Here is a 23,831-nt window from a genome sequence, read left to right on the forward strand (position 1 = left end):
ATCATTCGGATATTTTCATGTCTGGGAATAATTTGAGATTAAACTGGTTAAGATGATCAAAAGTGACACTTAACATGGTTACATTTTATTCTAAAAATCCTGAAAAAAAGCATTGTGGTTTTCAAAAAAAAAATGTAAGCAGCACAACTGTTTTTAACACGGATAAGAAGAAATGCTTCTTAAGCACCAAATCAGCATATTAGAATGATTTCTAAAGCATCATGGGACACTGAAGGATGAAGTGACAGCTGCTGGAAACTCAGCTTTGCCATCACAGAGATCAATTGCATTTTACAATATATTAAAATGGAAAATAGTTATTTTAACTTACTTTTAATATTAAGCAATATTACTGTATTTTTAATCAAATGAATGCAGCCTTGTTGAGCATGAGACTTTCAAAAAATATCCAACCAGTAAATGTCAGAAAAATACTACAAACTTTCTCTTTAATTTACTATATTTTAAACAAGTTGAATTTGAATTCAACAGAGTACTAAAAGCCCCGCCTTAAGTTTAAAAAGAAAAAAAGATTTTGTATTGACTTTAAATCTCTATAAATTTCTTCTTAACCAGACAATGGCAACACAAAACAAATTAGAAACAATACAGCAAAATGAACCAGTCAAGGGTAAGGCCAAAACAAAATAATTTATTTTCTTTTTGTGACAATTTATACAGACAGCTAGAATTTAGTGTCTCACTTCAATCCAATGTTATAGAATTCTTCCCTTTGCCACACCAACCCCTAAATCAATTAACAGTAATAATCCAAACCTTAAAGAGAAATTTGCTATTTTCTGTAGATTTCTGCAAGCCGGTCAACATCAATATCATTACCTTATGCTCCTATTATAATTTCACATTACATAATAAGATTTTTTTTTTTAAACAAGTTAGTGCATTTCATTATCCTAAACCACTAGCTGCTCATATTCATTAATGAAAACAAGGAGGGAAAAAAAAGCCCCAGTGATTTATTATTTACTAAGCCTCTAGTAAATGCATCAAGTATTTTCTCTGCTGAAATCGCCAAAAAAAATAATAATTATATATACACAAATATGATAAATCTGTGATTCTCTCCCAATGTCTTTTTGTACATAGTCATGATAACAAACTTACAAGGGACAGGGGTTGCATGGGGGATGGACAGCAGAATTAAAATAAATTAAAAACCAATTTTTAAAAGCAATACTTCACAATGAATTGAACAGCAATACTGTATCCTCCTGATTAAACGTCCAAATAACAGCATCAATTCACCACAGCAACATTTTTTATAATGAATGCAGTGCACCCCTGCTATTTATATTCCCCACAGTCACTATCAGGTAACATCTACCAAAGCGACTGTCAATTTCTAATTATCCAAACACATGCAACCCTATCAAAAAAAACAAAACAAAAAAAAACACACTGGCACTGGCATAGCAATGACAAAACTCACATTACCATAGCAAAGCTATATGAAACTTTGCAGCAATCATAACGAGTGGATTTTGCAGATATTGCTATTTATCCAACAGTCAAAATGTTCTGTTTAGGGAGGAAGAAATGTATCAGTTTAAATAAGGGGTTTGTATTACAATTCATGGAGGACACATTCAGGGACTACCAAGCACATTCGATTCTCCTTTCAATCTCATCTCCTTCAAACAATAAAACTGCATGAAATGACCATGCCTTTTAAGCTTTGCAGAATTGGAAGTTCATAAAAAATGCGAGACCAGTATTGGTGCTGTAAATGACAGGAATGAGATGAAACGTCACCCTGAGCCAGATAACCCACTCTGGGCATTAGATTTGCAATCAATACATCATCATAAAAATGACTGAAAGAGACCTGCACTGTTGATTTTCGATTCCAAATGAACAAAAGCTGAAAAGAAATCAGGATCCAGCTTGAGCTAAATCATCATGATGGCCAACTGCTCCATACAGTCAAGCCAACTCTGAATATACTGATAATGAATATAAGAAACCCTCTAAATAAGAACTAATCCACATAACGAACATGATTCGGACTCTGCCTTGCATTATATTTCAATCCACCACCACCTTGTTGTAAACATAGTCAAGAGCCTGACTGATTATCAGGATATTTGAGCAGTCCAGGAAGGAGAATGCACAAAAAACAAAAAGGACAAATCTGAGATGACACAAAGTTCATGAGTGCCTATGTACCTGACTGTTAGAGTTGTCATTCACAGGCTGTTGGTTACTCAAACTAGCTACAAAAACAATGACAAATCACATAAAATTAAAAAGAAACAAATTAGCAAATCAGTGACATAACAACATCATAATTGGCAGGCTTTGACTTCATGAAGTGACAGTAGGCTATATATTTGAATCATTAAAAAGGCTCCAAAGTTGATCGTAAGTAAATCCGAATGCCAGTTCCAGAATGAATCATGAGCTACAATATGTCACGCAAACTAATGCAAAACTCCAGACCAAATCGCACTGTCAGCCCTAAAGTTCCTTGCAAAATTATTCACTGAAGCACACGTCGCGTATTCTACACAGGATCTAAATCCCAAATTAATAGACTATAAAGCAAACCACAATTTAATTTCCACAGTCAAATCACCCCGGGGGTCGAGCGCCCTGTGTCCTGGGATTGCGAATGAAGCAACCAAAAAACAAAAAGATGAATCATTGCATGTCAGAGTGATATCTTTGTATAGGTTTATAACATTGTTTATGCATGTTCTTTTTCTTAGTGCATATGCTCTTTGCAGACACCCACCCATATTCCCCTCTCCCAAACTAAGAGAGGCCACCCTCCTTTCAAGAAGAAAAAAAAAATCTCACATGGATTTACATTCTGAAGGGATATTGTCAAGTCAGAAGCATAAAATGTTTTTTTGTTGGTTTCCTATTCGATGGCGTCCTTCAACAAGCAACAGCTGCTTCCAATTTCTTATGCCCGTTTTGCCTGGATACCCCAGTCTGTGCATTGTCACTTCATGAGACTTTTCCTCTGGAAGTGCTCCAGGCAGGAGAGGTGAATACCATTTTAAATGTTGAATTTTATATCATATTTCATCTCTTTTATATATATATATATATATATATATATATATATATATATATATATATATATATATATATATATATATATATATATATATATATATGAGTGCGTAAATATTCATACAATAAGGATTTCTGTTTAGAGTCATTACTTTGGCGATATGGGGGGGATGTTCTGCTCTTTTCCAGTGTGTCTGGAACCTCCCTGGGGGGAACCGCGATGGCCAAAAGGAGGGCGTCTCTGCTGCTCCCGTAGCTTGAACCCCCCTGCACCGCTTCTGGGGGGTCCACTGCTGCGAGAAAAGCCCTGGGAGTCACGGGCCTGTCGGCCCTCCCTGGCCTTGTAGTTACCCCCCGTTTCCTGAGGCCGCTCCTCTTTGTTTGCAGAGCTGGAGGGCTGCTGCTCCTCCACCTTGTTGACGCGCAGCTCTCTCAGAGGCTGCGTGCTTGCATTGTTGGGGCTGGAAGTGGATGCTGGAGGAGGGGGATCCTTAGGTGGTCGCTGACATACTTCGGCGTAACTGAGTTTGCGAGGTTCCTGAGGAGAAGGGGGGACAAATCAGAAAGGTTTCTCATTTTGCACTAGCCTTTAAGTACTGGGAGACACATCTCTACTACACATTCAAAGATAGGTTACAGAACTTTGAATAGCTGAGTATAGCCCTATTCGGACGGGACTAGTTTTACAGGGGGTCGTTAGAGAAATCTGTGTTTCACAGATGTACTTGGTGATTTTAATCCTGTCCGAATTGGTCACGTCTGTGTTTTTCTCACACAACCTCTGATAATTCCAGAGCAAATTAACTACTGTTTTTCAGCAAACTCAGTGATCCTCTGAAAAAACTAATCCCATCCGAATGCGAATGTCTGTGATTGCCGGTAATGTGTTATTTCACAAGGCATTTCCCTTGTGTGTTTTGGCCAACTTGAATTACCGTAGATGCTATTAACGCATGCATGTTTGATATTTGCTTCCTGGCAAAGAAATAATAATAATAATTTAAAAATTAAAAATAAAAATAAAATCAAGAGCCAGATCACATAAACTGTTAATACTGGCTATTGTAATATCAGCATCAGGTAAGATTACTCACGTTCATTTATTCACTCAGTTACATAATGTTTTAATTACAGATGTACCTTTATGAAAATTAAACCTGGGTTAAGCCTACTACTACTAAAAAACACGCAGAACAAGTTAAACTAAAGAAACCACACATTAACATGGTTTTGCTATCATAGCCATTTAGTATTTATGGTGTAATAATACTAAAGGTAATCAATCCGAATGACTATATGCAATGCATGCATGATCTCTGTGACACCCAGACACACAAAATAGACCCCTCCCACCTCTGTAATAAACACAGAGATGTTAGTCCCATCCGAATTGGTACATGAAAATCGCAGACGTCAGGTTGTAAGGATCGAAACTCAAACGTAGTTTAGAAAACTAGTCCCGCCTGAATAGGGCTTAAGGGAACAAGACTGTTTCTTTTATATGACAGACTAGAAATAATGAAAAAGTGCAGAGAGAAAGAAAAAAGAATGGGGTCTTGAACCTACATCCTATTGAACACAGAGTTTATAGTTCTTCAGGAAGACTAGAGACACTCACATCACTGACTACTTGGCCCTTCTGAATATAACCATCAGCCCCTGAGAGAAGCAACAACTCACCAGTGCAGGAGTACTGGAGGGGACAGTGTTAGATTGGGGGGTGGCTGCAGGTGTGGACGAGCTGGCCTGAGGCTTTGGAGCAGGTGCTGTTGGGGCAGGGGTGGGTGCCACGGCTGCGATGGGGGCAGAGGTCACAGACGTCTCTTTAAAAACCAGAAGCTCCATCTTGTCTAGTTTCTTCTCCAGGTGGTTGGAGCTACAAAACACAAGTAGCAAAACTCAGACACTAATAAAAACAATATTCAGTATGTCAGTCATTTGTAGCAATTGTTTACCTGGAGGTCACAGGATCAGGGACGCGAGCAGTCATCTTGGCTACAGGCTGGGTGGGCCTGGAGACAGTCTCCTCTGAGACTGGGCCTGCGGGACTCGCAGCCGACTCTTTGTTTGAATCCTGCTGCTGGAGAGAAATTTAACAACAAGCGATGAGCAAAACAAAAACTATCAGTCTGGTGTTCAAATGATTTATCGTATTTTTTAACATACCTTTTCTCTATTTAGGCCCCGCACAACATCAGAGAGGCGGTTCTCCAGCACAGGCTCCCCCTGCGGACTGGCTGAGCAGCCGGGCAGTGGTGGGAAGTTGGAGGCAGCCAGGTCAAACTTGGGGGACGGTACCTTCACTTGAGACAGGGGAACTGGTCTCTGTGGAAACGGACAAGAAAAAAAACAATTAAGAAGGCATAAACAGGGAGAGGTTCAACTGTAACCAACAACACACAAAAAAAATGCATTACTGTTGTACGATCATCCTCTCGCCGCCTTCGAGTGCCTCTGTATGTCGTTCTCCTGAAACAAAAGATTAACACAAATGTATTAAATTGATTGTGATTGAAAGAGTTAAAATGACATTCTAAAGGAGGTGAAAGGCTCCATAATTGCACTAGTTCACAAAAGGCTAAACTAAAATAAAAGGATTACATTTTGTAGGTCACATGGGACCGGGAAAAGAGGGCAGCAACTAATGAATATTTTGATCATTTATACAGTACCATTTAAAAGTTTGGGGTCAGTAAGAGTTTTTTTTTTTTTTAAGAAATTAATACTTTTATTAAACAAAAACCTTATAAATTGATCAAAAGTCAGTAAAGACATCTACATTGTTACTATAGATGATGTTCAGTATTATGAAAGGAGAACCCAACAAACCTTCCACGTCCCGCCATGGTACCATCATCAGATGGATCATTGGAAGCTAGGTGTGGAAAGGATGAGTTGAGCTCAGCAGATGACAGCACTGGCCCAGCGCTGGATGGAGGCTGGGGGTTGTGCAGCCCAGACAGCCCATCCACAAGAACCACCGGAGACACAGTGGAAGACAGACCATCATTAGTCCTCGTCTGAGGCTTCACATGGTTCCTACTCGGACAGCAGAAACAGAAAAACACATGAGATTTTCTTCTATTTAACACCGTCTTCTGTCCATACAAACTTTTTTTTTTGCTAATAATTGTACAGCTATGGATGTAGATGATGGTTCAAGTAATGGGCAGCATGCAATTGCTCCAAAATAAAAATGGAGACAAAAAGTATTTTTCCTGCCAGTGAGCTTACATTGGCATCTATCTCAATTATAGAATTATATACACATAACTATACACAGTATACAGTAACTTATATTTAATGCGATTGTTTGCGATTAATCATTTGATTAATCATTAGGTTAGGTACGAGGCTGTCGGTTTGTTATGCATTTCAAACCGAACGATTAGATGGACTAACTAAAAGAGCTGAAAGTGTGTGCCCCTTTGAGGTCTGACGCTAAAGTGCCCTTGCGGTCCGGTCTGCGATTTCTTCCGAGGGAAGGGGCATGCGATATGAATATTTTTGATCGTGGATGATAAAAATGTCCAGTAACGTAACCATCGACACAGGTATTTATGTCTATGTCTATGTCCAGTACCGCCGCTCCCACACAGAGTACGTTACACAGTATGGCACCAACTCCCAGTAGCTCCAAAAAGAAAAGAAAAACTTTCGTTTTATATGAACGTAAAAAAAATATGTAAACAGAATTATAAAATATGCGTTTCACGGTGAAGACCGTAGACAGGCGACGCACACGCCATGCCCGAAGCCACGCGCGTGCTCGCTCTCACCTCATGTTTGCATCTATCGGCTGACTGCACATGATCATAACTGATGGACATGGACAACTTTGCCCGGGAAAAGACAACAGTAGTCCGGCGCCGAGATAAGGACAATAAAAAAAACCAAGATGAGGGCCTCACTTTTAGGTAATAATCCTGTTAATCTTTTTTGGATTTTGATAACATTAAGTTAATAACGTGTTTTAATGTCGGTGATAACAACACCACGCATCTGCCTTAATATTCTATTACAGTTTCAATGTTCCCGTCTAATTAATTCTAATCAAATATCCACTTAAGCTTTCATTTTTGACCACCTTTTTGTGATAGAAATACTAGCCTCTATAATTTCTTCAACAAAAACATGTGGACATCACAACTCTTACACAAACGAATCCTTGTTTTTATTGAAGTAAAATTTTCTTGTGTCATATTTCTGAATGCTTGAGACTATAAAATTAAACGGACAACTGTATTAGTAAAATCAGAGCCATAAGCAACTGTAATTTGAAAATAATAATAGTTTTATTTTGTACCTGCATAAAACTGTTTATTTTTATTTGTGTATTATGTGTATTTGTAATGTGAATCTTTGTTCTGTTTTTTGAATGACAAAGATTTTAATGTTTTTAGGTGGCTAATTGAGCAAAGTGCTTCCATTTATTTTATTATTAGTAGTAGTAGTAATAGTATTATTAGTTCAAGAATAAAATATCGTATTGATATCGGAACTGTCGTATCAAAATGAACCATGAATTTTGTGAACCATTACACCCCTAATATATATTAAAAACATTATCTGCTGTAAACTCACTTCAGGCATTTAAATTAGGGCTGTAAATTGAGTAAAATATACTTTTTTTTAGATACATTTTTAGCAATTCAAGACAAAACTGTATGCACTAAAATGTCACTTTCAAATTTATTCTGACAGCCCTTAATCTAAATGTTTTTTTAAAGGGATAAAACAAAGAAATGTTTAACCACTGCTCAAAGATCATTCAACATAAAAAGCTGTTAGTGTAATCAATTCAGTGCCAATATAATTAGGACACAAAATAATTAACGTAAATAAGGTGATAATAATTACAGTAATTTTCTCCTTTATAACCCTCCACCACTTATTTTGTTAGTAAACCAGAATTTTTAAGCTAGAGAGCCAAACACCAGAGCTTGTATTTTAGCTGTCAGAACAGGATAGTAAGAATGGATTGATGATTGTTGATATTGGAAGTTTTTGAAGCTGTACCTGAAGGCATTTATTACATTCTTTCTTGAATAGAGTGGAACACTGTGGGAACAGTAAAACAATATCCACGTGATCTACTGTAACTGCCTACATTCTTACACTACACAAAAGAAGCTTGTACATGAATGAAACATAACTCTTTTTTTTTTTTTTTTTTAATCAAATACAAAAATGGGAATGCAGATTTCAGACATTGTTTATAATGGAGTACAACAGTGCCCACACCCTTTTCAGCGGCCTTGGTTCTGAGAGTATTCTTAGTAATTTCTCTCATGAAAAAAAAAATGAATTGTTAAGTTCTAACAGAAAAAGTACATAACGGCTTTAATAAAGCAAAGAACTACAATCCCAAGAAACATTGAAAATGATTTGATTTATTTAATAGAAGTAGTTTGAGAGTGTAGGGAAACTATCACATCATTCATAGTGCTTCATGAGAGTGGGTGGGCCCTAAAGTGTTCTTTTGATTCTCTGATTGGTGGATTTTTTATGCAGAATCATGGGTAATGTAGTTTTTCACCAGGAATTCCACTGCTAAACAGTTATGTAAAGTTAACGAAAGCATATACCATGGATTATAACCTCAAAGCTTACAGTAATCCTGTCTTTTAACAGTGTAAGTTTAATTTACTGCTAGAACCCTGTTGCACTCTATGATGAGGTTTGAACTATACAGTTAATTATGGTAATTCTAAATAAACTGGTGGTATAATGAAGAGACCAACTTGACTTACCGGTTCCTGCTAAAGGGACGGCTAAGGTTGAGAGAAGTTGAGCCAGTTTTGTAGTGTCCAGGTGAGCTAAATCCATTGACAAAACCACTGTTGGGAAAAGGTGCCTGTGGAAAACCGCATCAGTTAAAATAATAAAATAAAAAAAATAAATTACAACAAAAATGACTGTCAGGTGCATCCCTAGTCAAACTAGAAAGACGTACGAGGGGTGTCTCAAAGTATGGAGTAGGAGATGGTGTCCAGGTAGGAGGTACTATGCCGTAGAGAGGGTACTGCTGCTGGGGGCTGTAAACAGGCTGCATGAAGAGAGGGGAGCTGTACTGGGACTGAGTGTGAGTTTGCTGAGGATACACACTGCAGTCCAGACTGCGGTAACCATTCTTCGCAAAGAACGTGTTGATGGCTTTTATTCTGGCCTGAGAACAGGAAACGCAAAAAGGTCTGAACCCATCTGCCGTGTATAAACTAATTTAACGCTGCACATTTTGGTAAAGAACTTACCATGATTGGTTTTCCCTGAAATGTCTTCACTTCTTCCCTTAAATATTTGTATGCCTGGATGGAGGAAGCCCAATTAGTTTCAAATCCAAGGGTAAGCAGTTTGTTAAATCTCAAAATAAAAACAGAAACTCATACCTGTTGAGCATCTGTATCCGATTGGAATGTAATGTACCAGTTGTTGTTGTGTGCAAACTCCACACTTATTACCTTGGGACAGTTGTCATTCTTAAACAAGGCTTCCACTTCCTGATGAGAACAACAAACACACACATAAAATAAGAGGATCCTAAGAGAGCCACAGTTCTACTTCTTAATGATATTTCTCACCTCAACAGGAGTTGTTTCAGGGACTTCTCGCAGAATGATGATGCATCGCTTGTGATTTGGCCGCACTTTTTCCCCTTTTTCATCAACTTGGACCATCGGAGATGCTGTAGGCGGTCAGAGCAATATACATTTTCATACTGTGAATAAAATAAAACTGGACCATAGATGAAAATGCAGGCACGTACATCTGAGGACATCCAAGATGAGGTCCGTGTCAGTTGTGAGGACCTTGATTCCTTCCATGCTGGCAATAGTCCAAATAGGGACAAACTGGTCACTGTCCATTTGTGATATTAGGTAAAGATCCTTAGATAAGTTCTCCCTGTGGGATGAAAGAGGAGCATCGATAAACGCAGCTGATGGGAGGAGAATGGCCGTAAAGTGCTGTTTATTCGGTAGCATTAAATTGAAAGCTTACATCACATTACACGGCTGCACTTACCTGGAGAAACAAAACTCCAATTCTTTTTTGAGAGACTCACGCAAGGTCTCTTCAGAGACAGGCTGTTCCTCGGGGAGCTTGGACTCCACTGCATGTAAACAAAGAGCATAAACAAAGGTTAAGTGTTTGGCAAATGCCTGCTGACTGAAAACACCAACAACAGTTAGCAGTGATGGATTTAGGAGATTTATCTAATAAACATGTACACACGAACCATATCATATTTCAAAATGATGAACATCACATACCATTAGTTGCTGTAGTGTGCTCAGAAACCGGGATGCTTTGGTCAGGGGGGTCCATACCGTTCACTACCCCCACTACAGTACCAGCCGTGCTGTTGTCCTCAGGAGTGGAGAAGCCAGGCGCGTACTGTTTACCTACAGAGTTATCTATGTGAACAAATGAAAAAAAAAAAATGACAGATAAACTGTTATAATCATAAATGCATTCAATTAGATTTTATTATGTATTTTGTCTGTGTTGTGGTACTCTCCATAATGGAGACAGAGGGTGAGAGGGTGACTCGGAGGAGAGGAATCGTTAAAAACGTATTCATAAGTTTACGGTTGGACCAATGTTCTTGAACCTTAAATGTGGGCGGAGCCTTGCTATATATGGAGGGTCAGGAAGCTCTCGCATTTGGGTGAACTATCCCTAAGGAGGAGCAGTGTAAATATAATCCAATGCATTTCTTAGGAGGCTTTTTCCACTGGATACTGACTGTACATGTGTTCAAAATCAGCTAGATTCATTTTTTTTTTTTAAGTTGTCTTTAACTTGAAAATGTCTAAACTGGCTATATTTATGGCACAACATTGGGGAAAAAGTGAGATATAATGCAACAGCCATCTGTCTGCACATTGACCATCAAAACAAGTGCTTCGCAACTAAATCGGTTTAAAGTTTGGGTTCAGTCAGGCTTTTAAAAATAAATGAATATTTTTACTCAGTAAGGATGTATTAAATTGGTCAAGTGACATTACAGACATTTATAATGAAAAAAAAAAACAAATGGTTTTCACAAAAATTAAATAATGTTCTGAGCACCAAATAAGCATATTGCAAGGATTTCCGAAGGATCAGGTGACACTGAAGAGTGTTGAAATGTCTGCTGAAAATTCAGCTTACATCACACGAATAAATAACTTTTTAAAATAGAAAACATTTGTTTTAATATTTCATGATTATAACTGTTTTACTTTATTTTTCATTACATAAGCATAGCTTTGGTGTGCACAGGGGACTTTAAAATGTTTACAAAAAAATCTTATCAACCCAAATGTTTGAACAGTAGGGTATAAGCATTCTGGATAAACACTAAGAAATCAGTGGCATGGAATTAAGATTTAGAGCACATGGAACTTTCCTTTACCTTTAGCCGTATTGTTCTGGGACCAGGGGGAGGCCACAGTGCCATCCACAGGAGCTTCACTTTGTGTTGCAGGGATCTCCTGCCAAACCTTGGCATTAGGGTTCAGACCAGCTCCTTTAGCAGTGACCTGAAACAACAGAAGGAAATGCAATGAATTTATTAAACCCTAGGTCTTTAAAATACATTTTATAGCATAATCACAGTCATTGTGACATTGCTTATTCTCTTCTCTTTTCTTGTCTCTCTTTATAAGCATGACATGTTAACCACTTCCAGTGTCGTTCCCATGACACCAAGGTTTGTTTACATGTCTTGAGTGACACTGAGAGCAATGGCAGATGAGCCCACTTCACCTCCCTTCAAAAACAACCCAAAATGCCCACAGAGAAAGCCAAGTGCTTAACCAGACAAGAAAGATGGTACCTCAGTTGATGATAATGGTCTAATTTGAAAACATTAACCTACTATAATAACCATACCATTGAAAACTGTGCCAGGATTTCTCTTTGCAAATAATCAAGAGTGCTTAACTTTTAAGAAATGAAAGAAAAATGGTTTAAAACAGTATTTATTGGTGGGAGAATGCACTAAATAAATTCTCAGTCAACACTGAGTAACACACAAAGGCAGCACGAGGTGAGCAGAATCACATGGGCTCATGTTTACAACACATGAACAGCCAAAACGACCATTTTATTATTGTTCACAAGGCCTCTCATTCAAGATAGCAGCAATCTCTATTCAGTCTTATTTGTCAGTAGTTCCTGCAGCCAGACAGGGAAAGATTGACTCTTTCTGTTCAAACTCGTCTGACAGCTCCGTTTCATCCTAACAACTGACAGCTTTCACACGATGAGAGCTTATCTAATACAACAGCATTATGGCAAGTGTGATTTGCTTTTATACAACATTTCAATTAATAATCCATTTTGAGCAACATTTTTTTTTTTTAACTGTCCAGTTAGCATGTTTCTTCTCCACCAACCAAAAAATAAAAATAGTACAAAGCATGTAGTTTCGAGTCTGGAACAGAATATGTGAGTGACGAAGTGTTTCAGCTCTAGATTTATTTTATTTTTTTCAATAGAATTTTCATTCTATTTTAACACACTGTGGAAATCCAAAACTGAGAAGACATGAAACATGCTAATTCTGATATATAAGCATTTAAAAGACTATCCTTTAGTTCACACGTTTCTGTTCACTTCTATTCACACTTAAAAGGAATATACTGAGGCAGCTGAAATGTAAAAATAAAAAGGTTCCCACGTGTTCCATGTATTACACGTTTAATATTTTGGATACAAATTGTGCATCCAAAATAATTCGTACCTGCTTATTTCACATGGCCAGGGGGCGCCAATGTGAACAGACACCTGCTTCCTAACCTTCATCCTCCTCATAAACTATCAAAAACAGCTGTTAAGCTTTGTGAGCCTGTAACACAAACAACACTAAAAGACCCTCTAGGATACTAGGATAAAGTGTTTCTAGTTGTCAGCCTGAAGATTTAAGCCGAAAGCAGACATATTGTCACTCCCAAGCTAAAGTGCAGGAAATGCGTAGTCAGTGTTTTAAAAGAGCAGAACATCGGCTTACAGCTAGACAAGCTGAAACAAATATTTGCTAATTATTACTCAGAAAACTATATCAACTTCCAAAGTCGGTGTAATACACATATTACATGGAGTTCGTCTGTTCTATGAGGGTGGGTTTTAACTTCACTAGAGCTCATGTTTGTCATATGACTGCGTGAATAAGCTTATGAAAGCAGGCCGTTGAATGAATGCTGGCGAATTACAGCGGGTTTTGCTGTTGAATTTGTCAACTAAAATTAGTATCTCTAAGCCAAAATAGGAATTACTCTATAACTAACAAGCAAAATTATCATGTGTGTATCTTCGCTAGCATATGGGCTAATTTAGCCGGTTAACTCCTGTCATGCTCGACAGACTTAAAGGGCCAGTTCAACCAAAAATGTAAATGTTATCATATCGTGTCAAATTTCCTTTATCCAGTACAAAACAAAAGGTTGGTGGTATTTGCGTTTATTACCATAACAGCTTCACATGAGATTCGTATCATGACAGATACAGATACAATTTACATATAAATTTGACTTGCATTATTTTGCACATACACAGCTTTATATATAAAGGACTCTGTAAATGTAGGTGTGAAAAAAAAAAAAATTTTTACATGGCAGTTTCAGAAAGCATGTGCTTTTATAACACATAAGGCTATATCAGGTAGGATGTGAGAGACGGACAGCCTCAGTCTGTTCATTCATTTTACTGCATCGTTTTCCTGTGAAAGTCAATACAGGGACTTCCGCTGTCATTCAGTCGTTTTTGAACGACGTGAGCGTGGGGAAGTGACATTTTTGTGGTGAAGTATCGACTGTGTGTGAGAGAAAGCAGTCTTAAACCACAAACATGCTGCCGCAGATTAGAAATGGCTTTTGCAAGCGGTCCATCTATGAGATTAATGAATCATCCTGTCAATCGCCAGCAAGAAGCGTCTTCGACAACATGGCCAGCTTGCAATTTAGGTGATGTCAGAGCTTGCACGCTATGAGAACCGACCGATGGCCTTATATAGCGAGCGATCATACTTCCTATGACCCTATTTTTAAGAAGGGCAACGGCCAGAGACCGATCGTGTTGTTGGGGAGGGGTAAGAGGCCCCGACTCACCATGACGCCTGAGTCTCCCCCGGTCCCGGGTGTGATCTCGTCCTCCCCTCGGGGTTTGGGTCCCGGCTCAGCCTCCTCCTGCAGCTGCGGCTCTCCGCCCTGGTCTGAACTCATCGGCCGCTCCTGGCTCACCGCGCCTCCGTCGCGCTCTCCCGGCCCCCCTCGAGTCACGCTGTTTGTTGTTCGAGTAACGTTAGTAAGCTAATACACTAGTATGCGCACGGTAGGCGGTCCGGTTGAAAAACCTGAACTTATTAAGCGCTCGGTAATGAAAGCTCAGAATGCGAGCTGGCTGACTAGCCACCGAATGGGCTAGTTCTCCTGCTAACTAGCTGGCTAGCTATAAATGCATCGACAGATACGGCGCAGGCTCCGATGTTTGTCAACCGACGGGTGAAAATGACAGCGCAAGCGCCGAAAAAAGCGACTTCGTGCCTAACGCGCCTTCCTCGCGATTTACACAAGCGACAGTGCCATAGAGTGCATTCCGAAACGGGCGACCGAAGCGGACACAGGGGACACGCACCTTGTCAATGAGTAGGCAGACATTAACACAGTCCGCCACCGTCCCACACTCCTCAGCGACCTCTTGATACCCTCTGAAGTTGATCTGCTCAGCTTCCGGTTCGAGCAATGGCTGACAACAAGCTACCTGCCAAAATAAATGTCTTTCTCCTAATAAATATTTAAATGTACTCCTTCTATGCTGCTTACTCTTTATTTGTCATCCTCTCACTCTCTCTCTGTCTGAACACACTTGGCAATAAACTCATTACTTTCTCCTGTATTTTAGTAAACTCAGGAAAAACATCTAAAATAAACTCTACCAAAATACAGAGATGTTTTACAGAGAGATGTTATTCAATCAAAGACTTAATCAAAGGGGGAAAAAAAGTTTAAGAGTAATGGAGCATTTCACACAACCAGTACATTTAAATGAAGACAATATCTAGTCATTATTACAATATGAATGCTAATTAATAAACATGCAGATGCATCATTGCATGCAGAGAATGATCCATTCATGACTGACATCTGGGTTTACTTTATACTGGAAATTGATCTTAATTGTCTAAAAATGTATATTCAGTCGGTTTTTGTATCAGATAAAATAGTGCATGAACATGGGGTCAGCTGATCATACTTTATATATTTAATGGAATACATATTTTATATACATATGAAATAGTGGTTGCTTGTGTGCGTTATGCTGAAATATTTACTTGGCTTAATTACCAGGCTTAGTTTTTTTCATTCCCCTCCTAAATTAAAAAAAGAAAAAGAAAAAAGAAAACCAAGGGCATTCAATAATACGTTTTTTTTTTTTAATTTGCATTTTGCAACAGCATTACCATAAATATGATAAATACAAACAAAATTAAAGAATAAGACATAGACAGATGAACAATTAATTTAAATAAATTAATCAGTCATTTCATATGTTTGTTGTATCCGTCTGTCCTCATCTTTGCTCAGGATTACTTTGTGAGAGTCATGTGCACTGGAGGCTTCTTGCTGATGACATGCTCCATAAGAGCGTGTTCAGAGGTGTCCAGACTAATCTGGTACTTGGCCAAGATTTTCATAATAGGCCTCAGTTTCAACCACCACTGGTTCTTCGGAATACGGTGTCTGACGGAAAGAGATGAGGGAAGGAAATCATGAATGATTTTAGTCACAAACGTGGGAATGACATACATTAAATGGCACATGATGATGGAAGATTCTTACTCAAAATCTGTTTCTTCTTTCAGTTCACCCAGAGGCTGTAACACCAGTCCTCTCTTCCTCATGCCCAACACACATGCAGATTCTGGGGTGTTGGCAAAGATTCGCCCTGTACAGACGGTCAAAAGGGAAGGGAAGGGTCCTGGTTACTGACAATTAATTAATTAAGTAAAAGGATAATGATTTGTCAGCAGTTCACTGTTGGAAGCAAATAATAATAATAACAAAAATAATATTTTTTTAGACTGGCTGAGCGAACATGATTACATAGAAACTCACCAAATAAATAAATGTGTACATTAAATACTGATTCGATTAAAAGTCAATAAAAGTTTTCGAAAGAAGACTCAAGTTTCTTTGTTGAAGTTGAACAGAAACTTTAAAAAAACAACACCTATTTGAAACAGAAATACTCATGCAACGTTATGCATGTCTTTACCTTCTCTTTTGTTTAATTTAATGTTTCCATGCATGATTTTTGTTTAGCTTATTGACTCTAAACTTTTATATATCATCTTAGAGCTTCCGCTAGAAATTGTCCATTCAAGTGTACAAAAAGATCAGCCATAACAACAAGATTAAAGTATTGAAATCAGCAGTGATTTTGAAGAGACAGATATACAGTGTTGCCATGGCATGGAAGATTAAAAATATAAAGAAATAATAAAGCGCATAGTTTCTCACCATGTCTATAACACTCCTTCAGCTTCTCAGTGAGCCAGAGAACAGCCTTAGCACCCATCTTGGTAGCAAAGTTTCTATCAAAAGGAGTTGGGGTGCCACCCTAGAAAAAGAACATTTGTTAGACAAAATACAACTCCTGATGAATGTACATTCTTGATTTTTATAAAAATAAACAATGTATTATATCTAACCTGCTGCATATGGCCAAGGACATTCTTACGGCAGTCAAAAACACCCTTTCCTTCCTCTGAATACAGGTTGAAGATGAAATCAGTGGTGTAGTTGGAATTGCAGTTTTCATTTCTGCAAGACATGTTAGTTGAAAGGTGTTTGACTATTCATGTTCCACTAAGATTCACTGACGCATGCTGTTGACAGAAGTCATTGCTTTAAACACACACTCACCTCAAAAGTAAAAACACACTAATCTGGTGTTAACAATCGCATACACTGAATGACAAACCTAAGAATTAGGCCTCTCTTAACAGTGGTCTTCATCTTCTCAGTAAGATGTTCCACATTTCTCTGCAAATCCAAATAGAGTGGTTTGGTTTAATCCACTTTGAGTGATATCAGTTATTCTTATGACATTTGAGTAGTTTGTTACCTCTAAGTCACGGATGCCAAACTTCTCTTCATATATATAAGCAGCATCAGCTCCTGCAGAGAGACCAGCCATGGTGGCAAGGTAGCCGCAGTATCCTCCCATAGTCTCGATGATGAACACACGCCGCTTGGTTCCTGCTGCCGACTGCTTGATCCTGTCACAGGTCTACAGAAGCCAATTAGAGAACAACCAAATACTATGAATGCACCAGTATTACAATTCTGCCAACAATTTGTATTAAGATGAATAACCTATAAATAGGCATTTTGTTGAAATAAATAAAGACATTGCAGGTGAAAAGTGAAAAAAAAATTGTTTTTAAATGAAATTATTTACAACTATTGGCTAATAATCAGTATGGTATTTATATACAGTGCATCCAGACAGTGTGTGTGCTGTATCTCTAACCGAGGTGATGGTGTTGAGGGCGGTGTCGGCTCCAATGCTGAAGTCTGAGCCAGGCACATTGTTAGATACAGTGGCAGGAATGATCACCATGGGAATACACAGCTCTTCATATTTCTCTCTGCCTTGAACCATCTCCAATGCACCTGAAAATGCCTGAAAAGGGGAATTTTAATGTGACCTGAACAGAATAGGGACAGAATGAGAACAGAACAGGACAGGACAGAACAGACATCATATTGTATATTATAGGCATTGTATTGTATATTATATCATTACATTTCATCACTTGCCTCAAAACCCCCAATGATGACCAGAGCGTGAATATTGTACTTAGCAATATTCAAGCTGATCTCCTCCATGTACTTTCCAGGTAACACTCTGCATAAACAAAATAGAGAAACGTTTTGAATATCGCAGAACTATAAATGATGCTAAGGAATATCTACAGGAGTGGCCAGTACCTTTTGGTTCCCAAATCAGAGCCACCTTTCCCTGTCCAGTCTCCAACAGTGTTCCAGGTGATGGGCTCAATCTAACAACATTGTGTTAGACAGAATATGACAACACTACAATGGCTTTAATGTCGTCATAATAGTTTAATTACATTTTATAACATAGCTACCATTTAATGTAAATGTAAGGTCAGTAAGATTTTTTTAAAGAAAGTACTAGTTTTATTCAGTAAGGACACATTAAATTGTTAAAAATCGACTGTAAAAGACATCTACTGTATTTCAAATAAATGCTATACTTTGAGTTTTCAAGAATATATTAATAAGATATTAACAGGTCAAAAGAGCATAGAATCAGTATATCAGAACACTAGGATTTCTATATGATCGTGCAACACTGAAGAAATGGTGCTGGAATAATAGCTGCTGACAATTCAACTTAATTTCAATTAATTTTTTTTATATATTATAATAGAAATCAGATGTTTTAAATAGTCATTATATTTCAAAACATTACAGTTTGTACTGTATATTTATCAAATAAATTTGGTGAACAGAATAAAAAAAAAAAAAAAGTATTTAAAAACCAAACCATTTTAAAATTTTACCAACCCCAGACTTTGAAACAGTACTCACTGGCTGCTTACCTTTTCCTCAGCCAGACCTTCAAAGCCATCATGAACAGCCAGCATGTTGTGACCCTGAATGATGCCGAGCCTGACAGCCGAACGCACAGCTGCATTCATGCCAGCACAGGGAGCACCCACATTCATAATAGCCACATTTATGTTACTCTGATAAAGACAAAGGTGTACAAAGAATAAAACACATGATAAAAATAATAAGAAAAAAAAGATCTAAAAAAAAAATAAGAAAAAGGTGATGAATTATAAGTAATACTCAACATTATTATTATTTTTACATTTTATATATGTATATATATATATATATATATATATATATATATATATATATATTTTTTTTTTTTTTTTTTTTTTTTTTTTTTATTATTATTCTCCTCACCTTTGTATCTGGGGGGCGCACATGAGCCAGGAGCTTATATGTGTTCCAGTTATTCTCAAAACTCCTGCACAGGCAGACACTTTGAGTTTGTATCACACGTTTATTTAAATAATAACAACAAAACAAAAAAAAAAAGTATGATATTCCCAAAAATACCTTCCTCTGAGCTTAACAGCATCGTCATATCTACCCTCACTCATTGCAACAGTGACATCCTTGGTCTATATGTTGAAAAAGAAGAAGAAAAATAATAATATTATATTTATAATATAATATATTGTATGAATAAATACAACAAAAAAAGAAAAAGAACAAGGGTTTCAAATCATAGTCGGGGCGTCAGCTGTTTAGAATGAGAACGAATGATGCCAGATTCTCGATTGAATTACTATTTGAACTGGCGGTCAAACCATAGACAGTAAACGCGATTCAGTTTGACTCATTCGAACAGTTCACTCTGATTCATTCGAACAGTTCACTCACACAAGGAATCGTTTGTAGAAGATTCGCACATCGAAAAAAGTACCAGGATGTTTTTATAAGACAGAAAACAGAGCACTGGGTGAGGTGAGGATTTACCTACAATTCAAAGTAGGAAACAAAATCGTTTTTCAGCGAAGCAGTAGCTCATTTTATGCTGTGTATCCAGCAGACTATTTAAATGTGTTTACATCCAAAAGAGTATAAAAAAAGAAAAGAAAAAATAGTGAGGACACTTTTGATAGGGGGCCTGTTATCATAATACATTCTTAATGTTAAATTAGGTCACATGTAAAATGTATGTACTTTAAACACACCAATTGCACACACTCCATCAGGGGGAGTCTGACGGCCTGGTTCCCAGAGAGACTGACCACACAGGCAGGAGTTTCTGGAGTGGCTTCCAGCAGAGCCATCACAGCCTCCACACCCATTCTACTGCCCTAATATACAATAAACACCCACAGTTAATCTCTCGTGAAATACAACTGGCACAGATGATCGAAAAGTGACAAAATGAGAAGAGTGACTACTCACTAGCACTCTGTCAAAAGCTGAGGGGGTGCCACCTCTCTGCACATGTCCGAGGATAGTGGCACGAGTATCATAGCCCAGCCTCTTTGTCACCAGCTGTATGAGAACAGAAACGGATAATTAAAGTGCACTTATAGGCACCATTTACAAAACTATATAAGAGCATCGTTTCAAGAGCATGGTACGGTCAGGGGTTAAGTTACATCTTTCAGCTGGTCACAGGTGATTAGTTTCCCTTCTTTGTTGATTGCTCCTTCAGCCACAATTATCACATTCACACGGGAACCTGTTTTTCTGGTCTGTTTGAGGAGAGACAAAATTATCAATCATTATGAACGTTTTGTTTTTCAGTCAGAAAATTGTATTCCTTTTCCGATTGAAGGACAAACCTCACCAACTTTTGTTAGATTTATGGTTCAAGCAACCAGCAATTAAAAAAATATTAAACTAAACAAATTTATTGTAAATAATTCTGTATTGAATGCATTAAATTGATCAAATGTTACAGTAAAGACATTTACATTATTACAGAAATCTTATATATTAAATAAATGCTGTTTTTTGTTTTCTATCCATCCAAGAATCCTGGAAAAAATTATATATATATATCATAGTTTTATGTTTCTTGGACAGCAAATCAGCATATTAGACTGATTTCTGAAGGAGCATGTGGCACTGAAGATTGGAGTAATGATCCTGAAAATACAGCTTCTTTCATCACACACACACACACATAAACACACAGACATTTTAATACATATTAAAATATAAATAGAATATATTTGTTATAATAAGCCTAGGTGAGAATAAGAGAATTCTTTCAAAAACATAGACAAATTAAAAATTCTAACTAAACCCCAAATGTTTGAACGGTAGTGTATTTCATTATAGGTGTAAAACAATGTGACAACTATATATTTTTTTTCTGTGTACATTTCTTGCATTTAGTCAATTTCTTAGTACATCAGTGAGTCTTCTACACAAATGATCCTCCCATCCATCATCTGGGGGCATCTCAGGAATAAACACCCAGTCAGCACCACACGCAAGAGCAGTAACCAGAGCCAGGTAACTGAAACACACACACACATATTCTGCTCAACAAATGCAAGATCATTTCAGTTAACTAATTGTGAGATTCTGGCATGTGAACCATATGATCTAGATATTAGGGGGTCTGGTCTCAATTTCAGTTCTGTTGCACACTTATGCTTCAGTGTATAAGCATACATACAGAGTCACATTCTTACCCACAATGTCTTCCCATGACCTCTAGGATAAAAGCACGCTGATGACTGTGTGTGAGAGCAGAGGTCACAATGTAAGAACAAATGCCAAAGCAAAATAACAGTACACTGAGGATCTTAGCTAGTTTGATAAATTGCTAATATTTGTGACCTTTGTGCTGTTGTGGTGATACTGTCCACCACCTCAATGATACGATGTAGGGCAGAGTCTGTGCCAATGGTCATGTCCGTTCCACAGAAGTCATTGTCGATAGAACCAACCATACCGACAATATTCAGATGAGATGAAGCCTTGGCCTCCTCCTTTGTGATCTTACCTGCATACAAACACAGAATATGACTGTCAGTTCACTTTGGGATACAGAAAGATTGGTTTACTTATTTTTTAAAGAAATTTCTATTTTTAATCTAGTAAAGATACTTTAAATGGATAAGGAATGACTGTAAAGGCATATATAATGTTATGAAAGATAGTGTTCTTTCTCTTTCTATTAGATCAAAGAATACAAAAAAAAAGTTTCCCGAGAAACAAGATGATAGAAATGTTTCTTGAGCAGCAAATCAGCATATTAAAATGATTTCTGTAGGATCATGTGACACTGAAGTCTGGCGTAATGATGCTGAAAATTCAGCTTTGCCATCATAGGAATAAATTACATGTAAAATATATTAAAACAGTAAAAATTATATATATATATAAACAGATGCTGAAATGATCTGTACCTTTAGTGCAGACTGTTTACCTTTGCTGATTAGATCTTTCAGCAAGTCACTCCACTCAGTGCGAAATATGTTGGCACCAGTCAAACTGCCATCGCCACCAATCACACAAAGGTTGGTGATACCTAGTTTGACGAGATTGGAGGCAGCCTTCAAACGCCCCTCCCTGGTCTGGAAATCCTTACAGCGGGCACTGCCAATGACTGTGCCACCCTTCGGACAGACACAAAGAAAACAGACATTCACAACACTACTGGAAAAAAAAGTTCTATTGAAATAAAAAAAACTCTAGTATGCCAGGAATAATAAACTGAATTCCAGCATCTGAAGGCGCACCAGCTGTAGCATCATGGACACACTCTCCCATGTAGCAGAATGGATGTGATCCCCACCATCAACCAATCCCTGATAGCCCTGCACATGACATCAGCAACAATGTTAACAGAGGTGATTGGCATGGATATTTTTGTTAGTATTCTTATAATAATGTACCTCATGGACAAAGAAGACTTTGGCTCCAGTGTAAAGGCCGACTCTGACAGTGGCCCTCACAGCTGCATTCATCCCTGCAATAGACAAGAAAACATATCATATACAGAAGGATACACAGGGCTACTAGGAAGGTACAGAGAGATACCTCTCATGACATTTCATTAATTAACTGCATTGTGGAATGATGTGAACAAGAGTGTCTGAGATAACTTCATTCTGTGAGCTAAGCTGTAGGTGTTCAGACGGTGTTGTGTACTGTCTCTAGTTTCAACAGTGAGCAGCTGTGGAAAAGCCTGCTACACTCCATAACCTCGTGCCATTTCAGAAGAAGGTCACTGGAGATAAATTTAGCCTTCAATTATGGAAATAGGAAGACGGGGACAAGAGCTACATGCTAAAGCTAAAGACTACAAGAGCATTGACCTTAATAGACCAGAGTGAACCAAAATGCTAGATTTCTTTTTATCCGTACGTTTAGTTCTGTTTCCATTTAGAGTACATTTTCTGTACATTAAGATTTTTTAACTCCTTTAAATTTAAATTGAACAGGATAAGTAGACAGGTAGATGACATATAGAATTTAATTTCAAAAGTTAATGTTTAGCTCATGTTTATTCATGAAAGTTTTAAACCATAGAGAACATCAGAGTCATCTGACTTTGAACATAAAAACCGTGTTTATAACAATATTAATACTATGTCTGAGGGGGAAAAGCTCTTATTGTGTATAATGATGTTCCAAAAATTGCACCAAATTCACTAGAATCTAATTATCCATGCAGGCGTTTCTTTGACCACCCTCTAGGAGACCACCACTGGAACTAGCACAAACTCTAAGAGGCAGATCACTACTTTCTGCTTACCTTGGGCATCACCACCTGACGTCAGTACAGCAATGGCCCGTCCGACCCCCATCTTTGTCGGATCGACCCCAGCTGGGTTTATGTTAGCCATGATTTCAGGTATTCCAGAAATTGGTGGCAGTGGGAATTGGAAAAGGAGGCGATTGAAAGACGCGTTTGCACCGTCTCTCAGAACGAGGAGCTCCAGAGGAATGGGTTTAATAGGACGGAGCTCCAGCAATTCGTGCCCACCCACTGGATTTCATTTCACAAACACAGACACCGCAGTCACACACCCCCTGACTCAGCTAAATATAAAGTATCAACTTGAGCTGCACAGCAAAGGTTACATGCTTAATAAAAAGAAGAAAAAAAGTTCACCATGACTCCGTGTTATATAAACCGTCTTAATGTCATGTCTTATTTTAATATTAATTTAAATGTAACTTATTGATTGAATAGCAATAAATTATAATTTA

General features: G+C 37.8%; 2 protein-coding genes across 4 annotated transcripts; both read right to left on the minus strand.

Moving 5' to 3' along the window:
* Positions 1–632: 632 nt before the first annotated feature.
* Positions 633–14,731, minus strand: LOC128011569 (la-related protein 4). 3 transcript variants are annotated; one of them, XM_052594121.1, is made up of 17 exons: positions 14,136–14,731; positions 11,441–11,567; positions 10,314–10,457; positions 10,066–10,153; positions 9,809–9,945; positions 9,624–9,727; positions 9,432–9,542; positions 9,297–9,350; positions 8,999–9,211; positions 8,796–8,899; positions 8,062–8,103; positions 5,872–6,081; positions 5,460–5,511; positions 5,209–5,367; positions 4,998–5,119; positions 4,723–4,918; positions 633–3,580 (listed from the first exon to the last, which is right to left on the minus strand). In XM_052594121.1, the coding sequence occupies exons 1-17, from the start codon at positions 14,247–14,249 to the stop codon at positions 3,191–3,193; spliced, it is 2,367 nt and encodes a 788-aa protein (XP_052450081.1). In that variant the 5' UTR covers positions 14,250–14,731; the 3' UTR covers positions 633–3,190. The 3 variants fall into 3 exon arrangements, with proteins under 3 accessions (XP_052450081.1, XP_052450080.1, XP_052450082.1); XM_052594120.1 differs by having other exon boundaries at positions 4,998–5,122; positions 14,136–14,730; XM_052594122.1 differs by lacking the exon at positions 8,062–8,103 and having other exon boundaries at positions 4,998–5,122; positions 14,136–14,729.
* Positions 14,732–15,446: 715 nt separating this feature from the next.
* On the minus strand, positions 15,447–23,603 carry pfkma (phosphofructokinase, muscle a). The gene is made up of 22 exons (XM_052593128.1): positions 23,374–23,603; positions 22,511–22,584; positions 22,355–22,432; positions 22,042–22,231; positions 21,450–21,615; positions 21,302–21,346; positions 21,015–21,123; positions 20,255–20,350; positions 20,055–20,147; positions 19,835–19,960; positions 19,194–19,258; positions 19,038–19,101; positions 18,662–18,808; positions 18,024–18,094; positions 17,853–17,940; positions 17,563–17,715; positions 17,155–17,319; positions 17,011–17,072; positions 16,739–16,850; positions 16,548–16,647; positions 15,867–15,972; positions 15,447–15,767 (listed from the first exon to the last, which is right to left on the minus strand). The coding sequence occupies exons 1-22, from the start codon at positions 23,462–23,464 to the stop codon at positions 15,614–15,616; spliced, it is 2,355 nt and encodes a 784-aa protein (XP_052449088.1). The 5' UTR covers positions 23,465–23,603; the 3' UTR covers positions 15,447–15,613.
* Between the last annotated feature and the right edge of the window lie 228 nt (positions 23,604–23,831).

The sequence above is a fragment of the Carassius gibelio genome, chromosome B23 (genome assembly GCF_023724105.1).
Source record: "Carassius gibelio isolate Cgi1373 ecotype wild population from Czech Republic chromosome B23, carGib1.2-hapl.c, whole genome shotgun sequence".
Lineage (NCBI taxonomy): Eukaryota > Metazoa > Chordata > Actinopteri > Cypriniformes > Cyprinidae > Carassius > Carassius gibelio.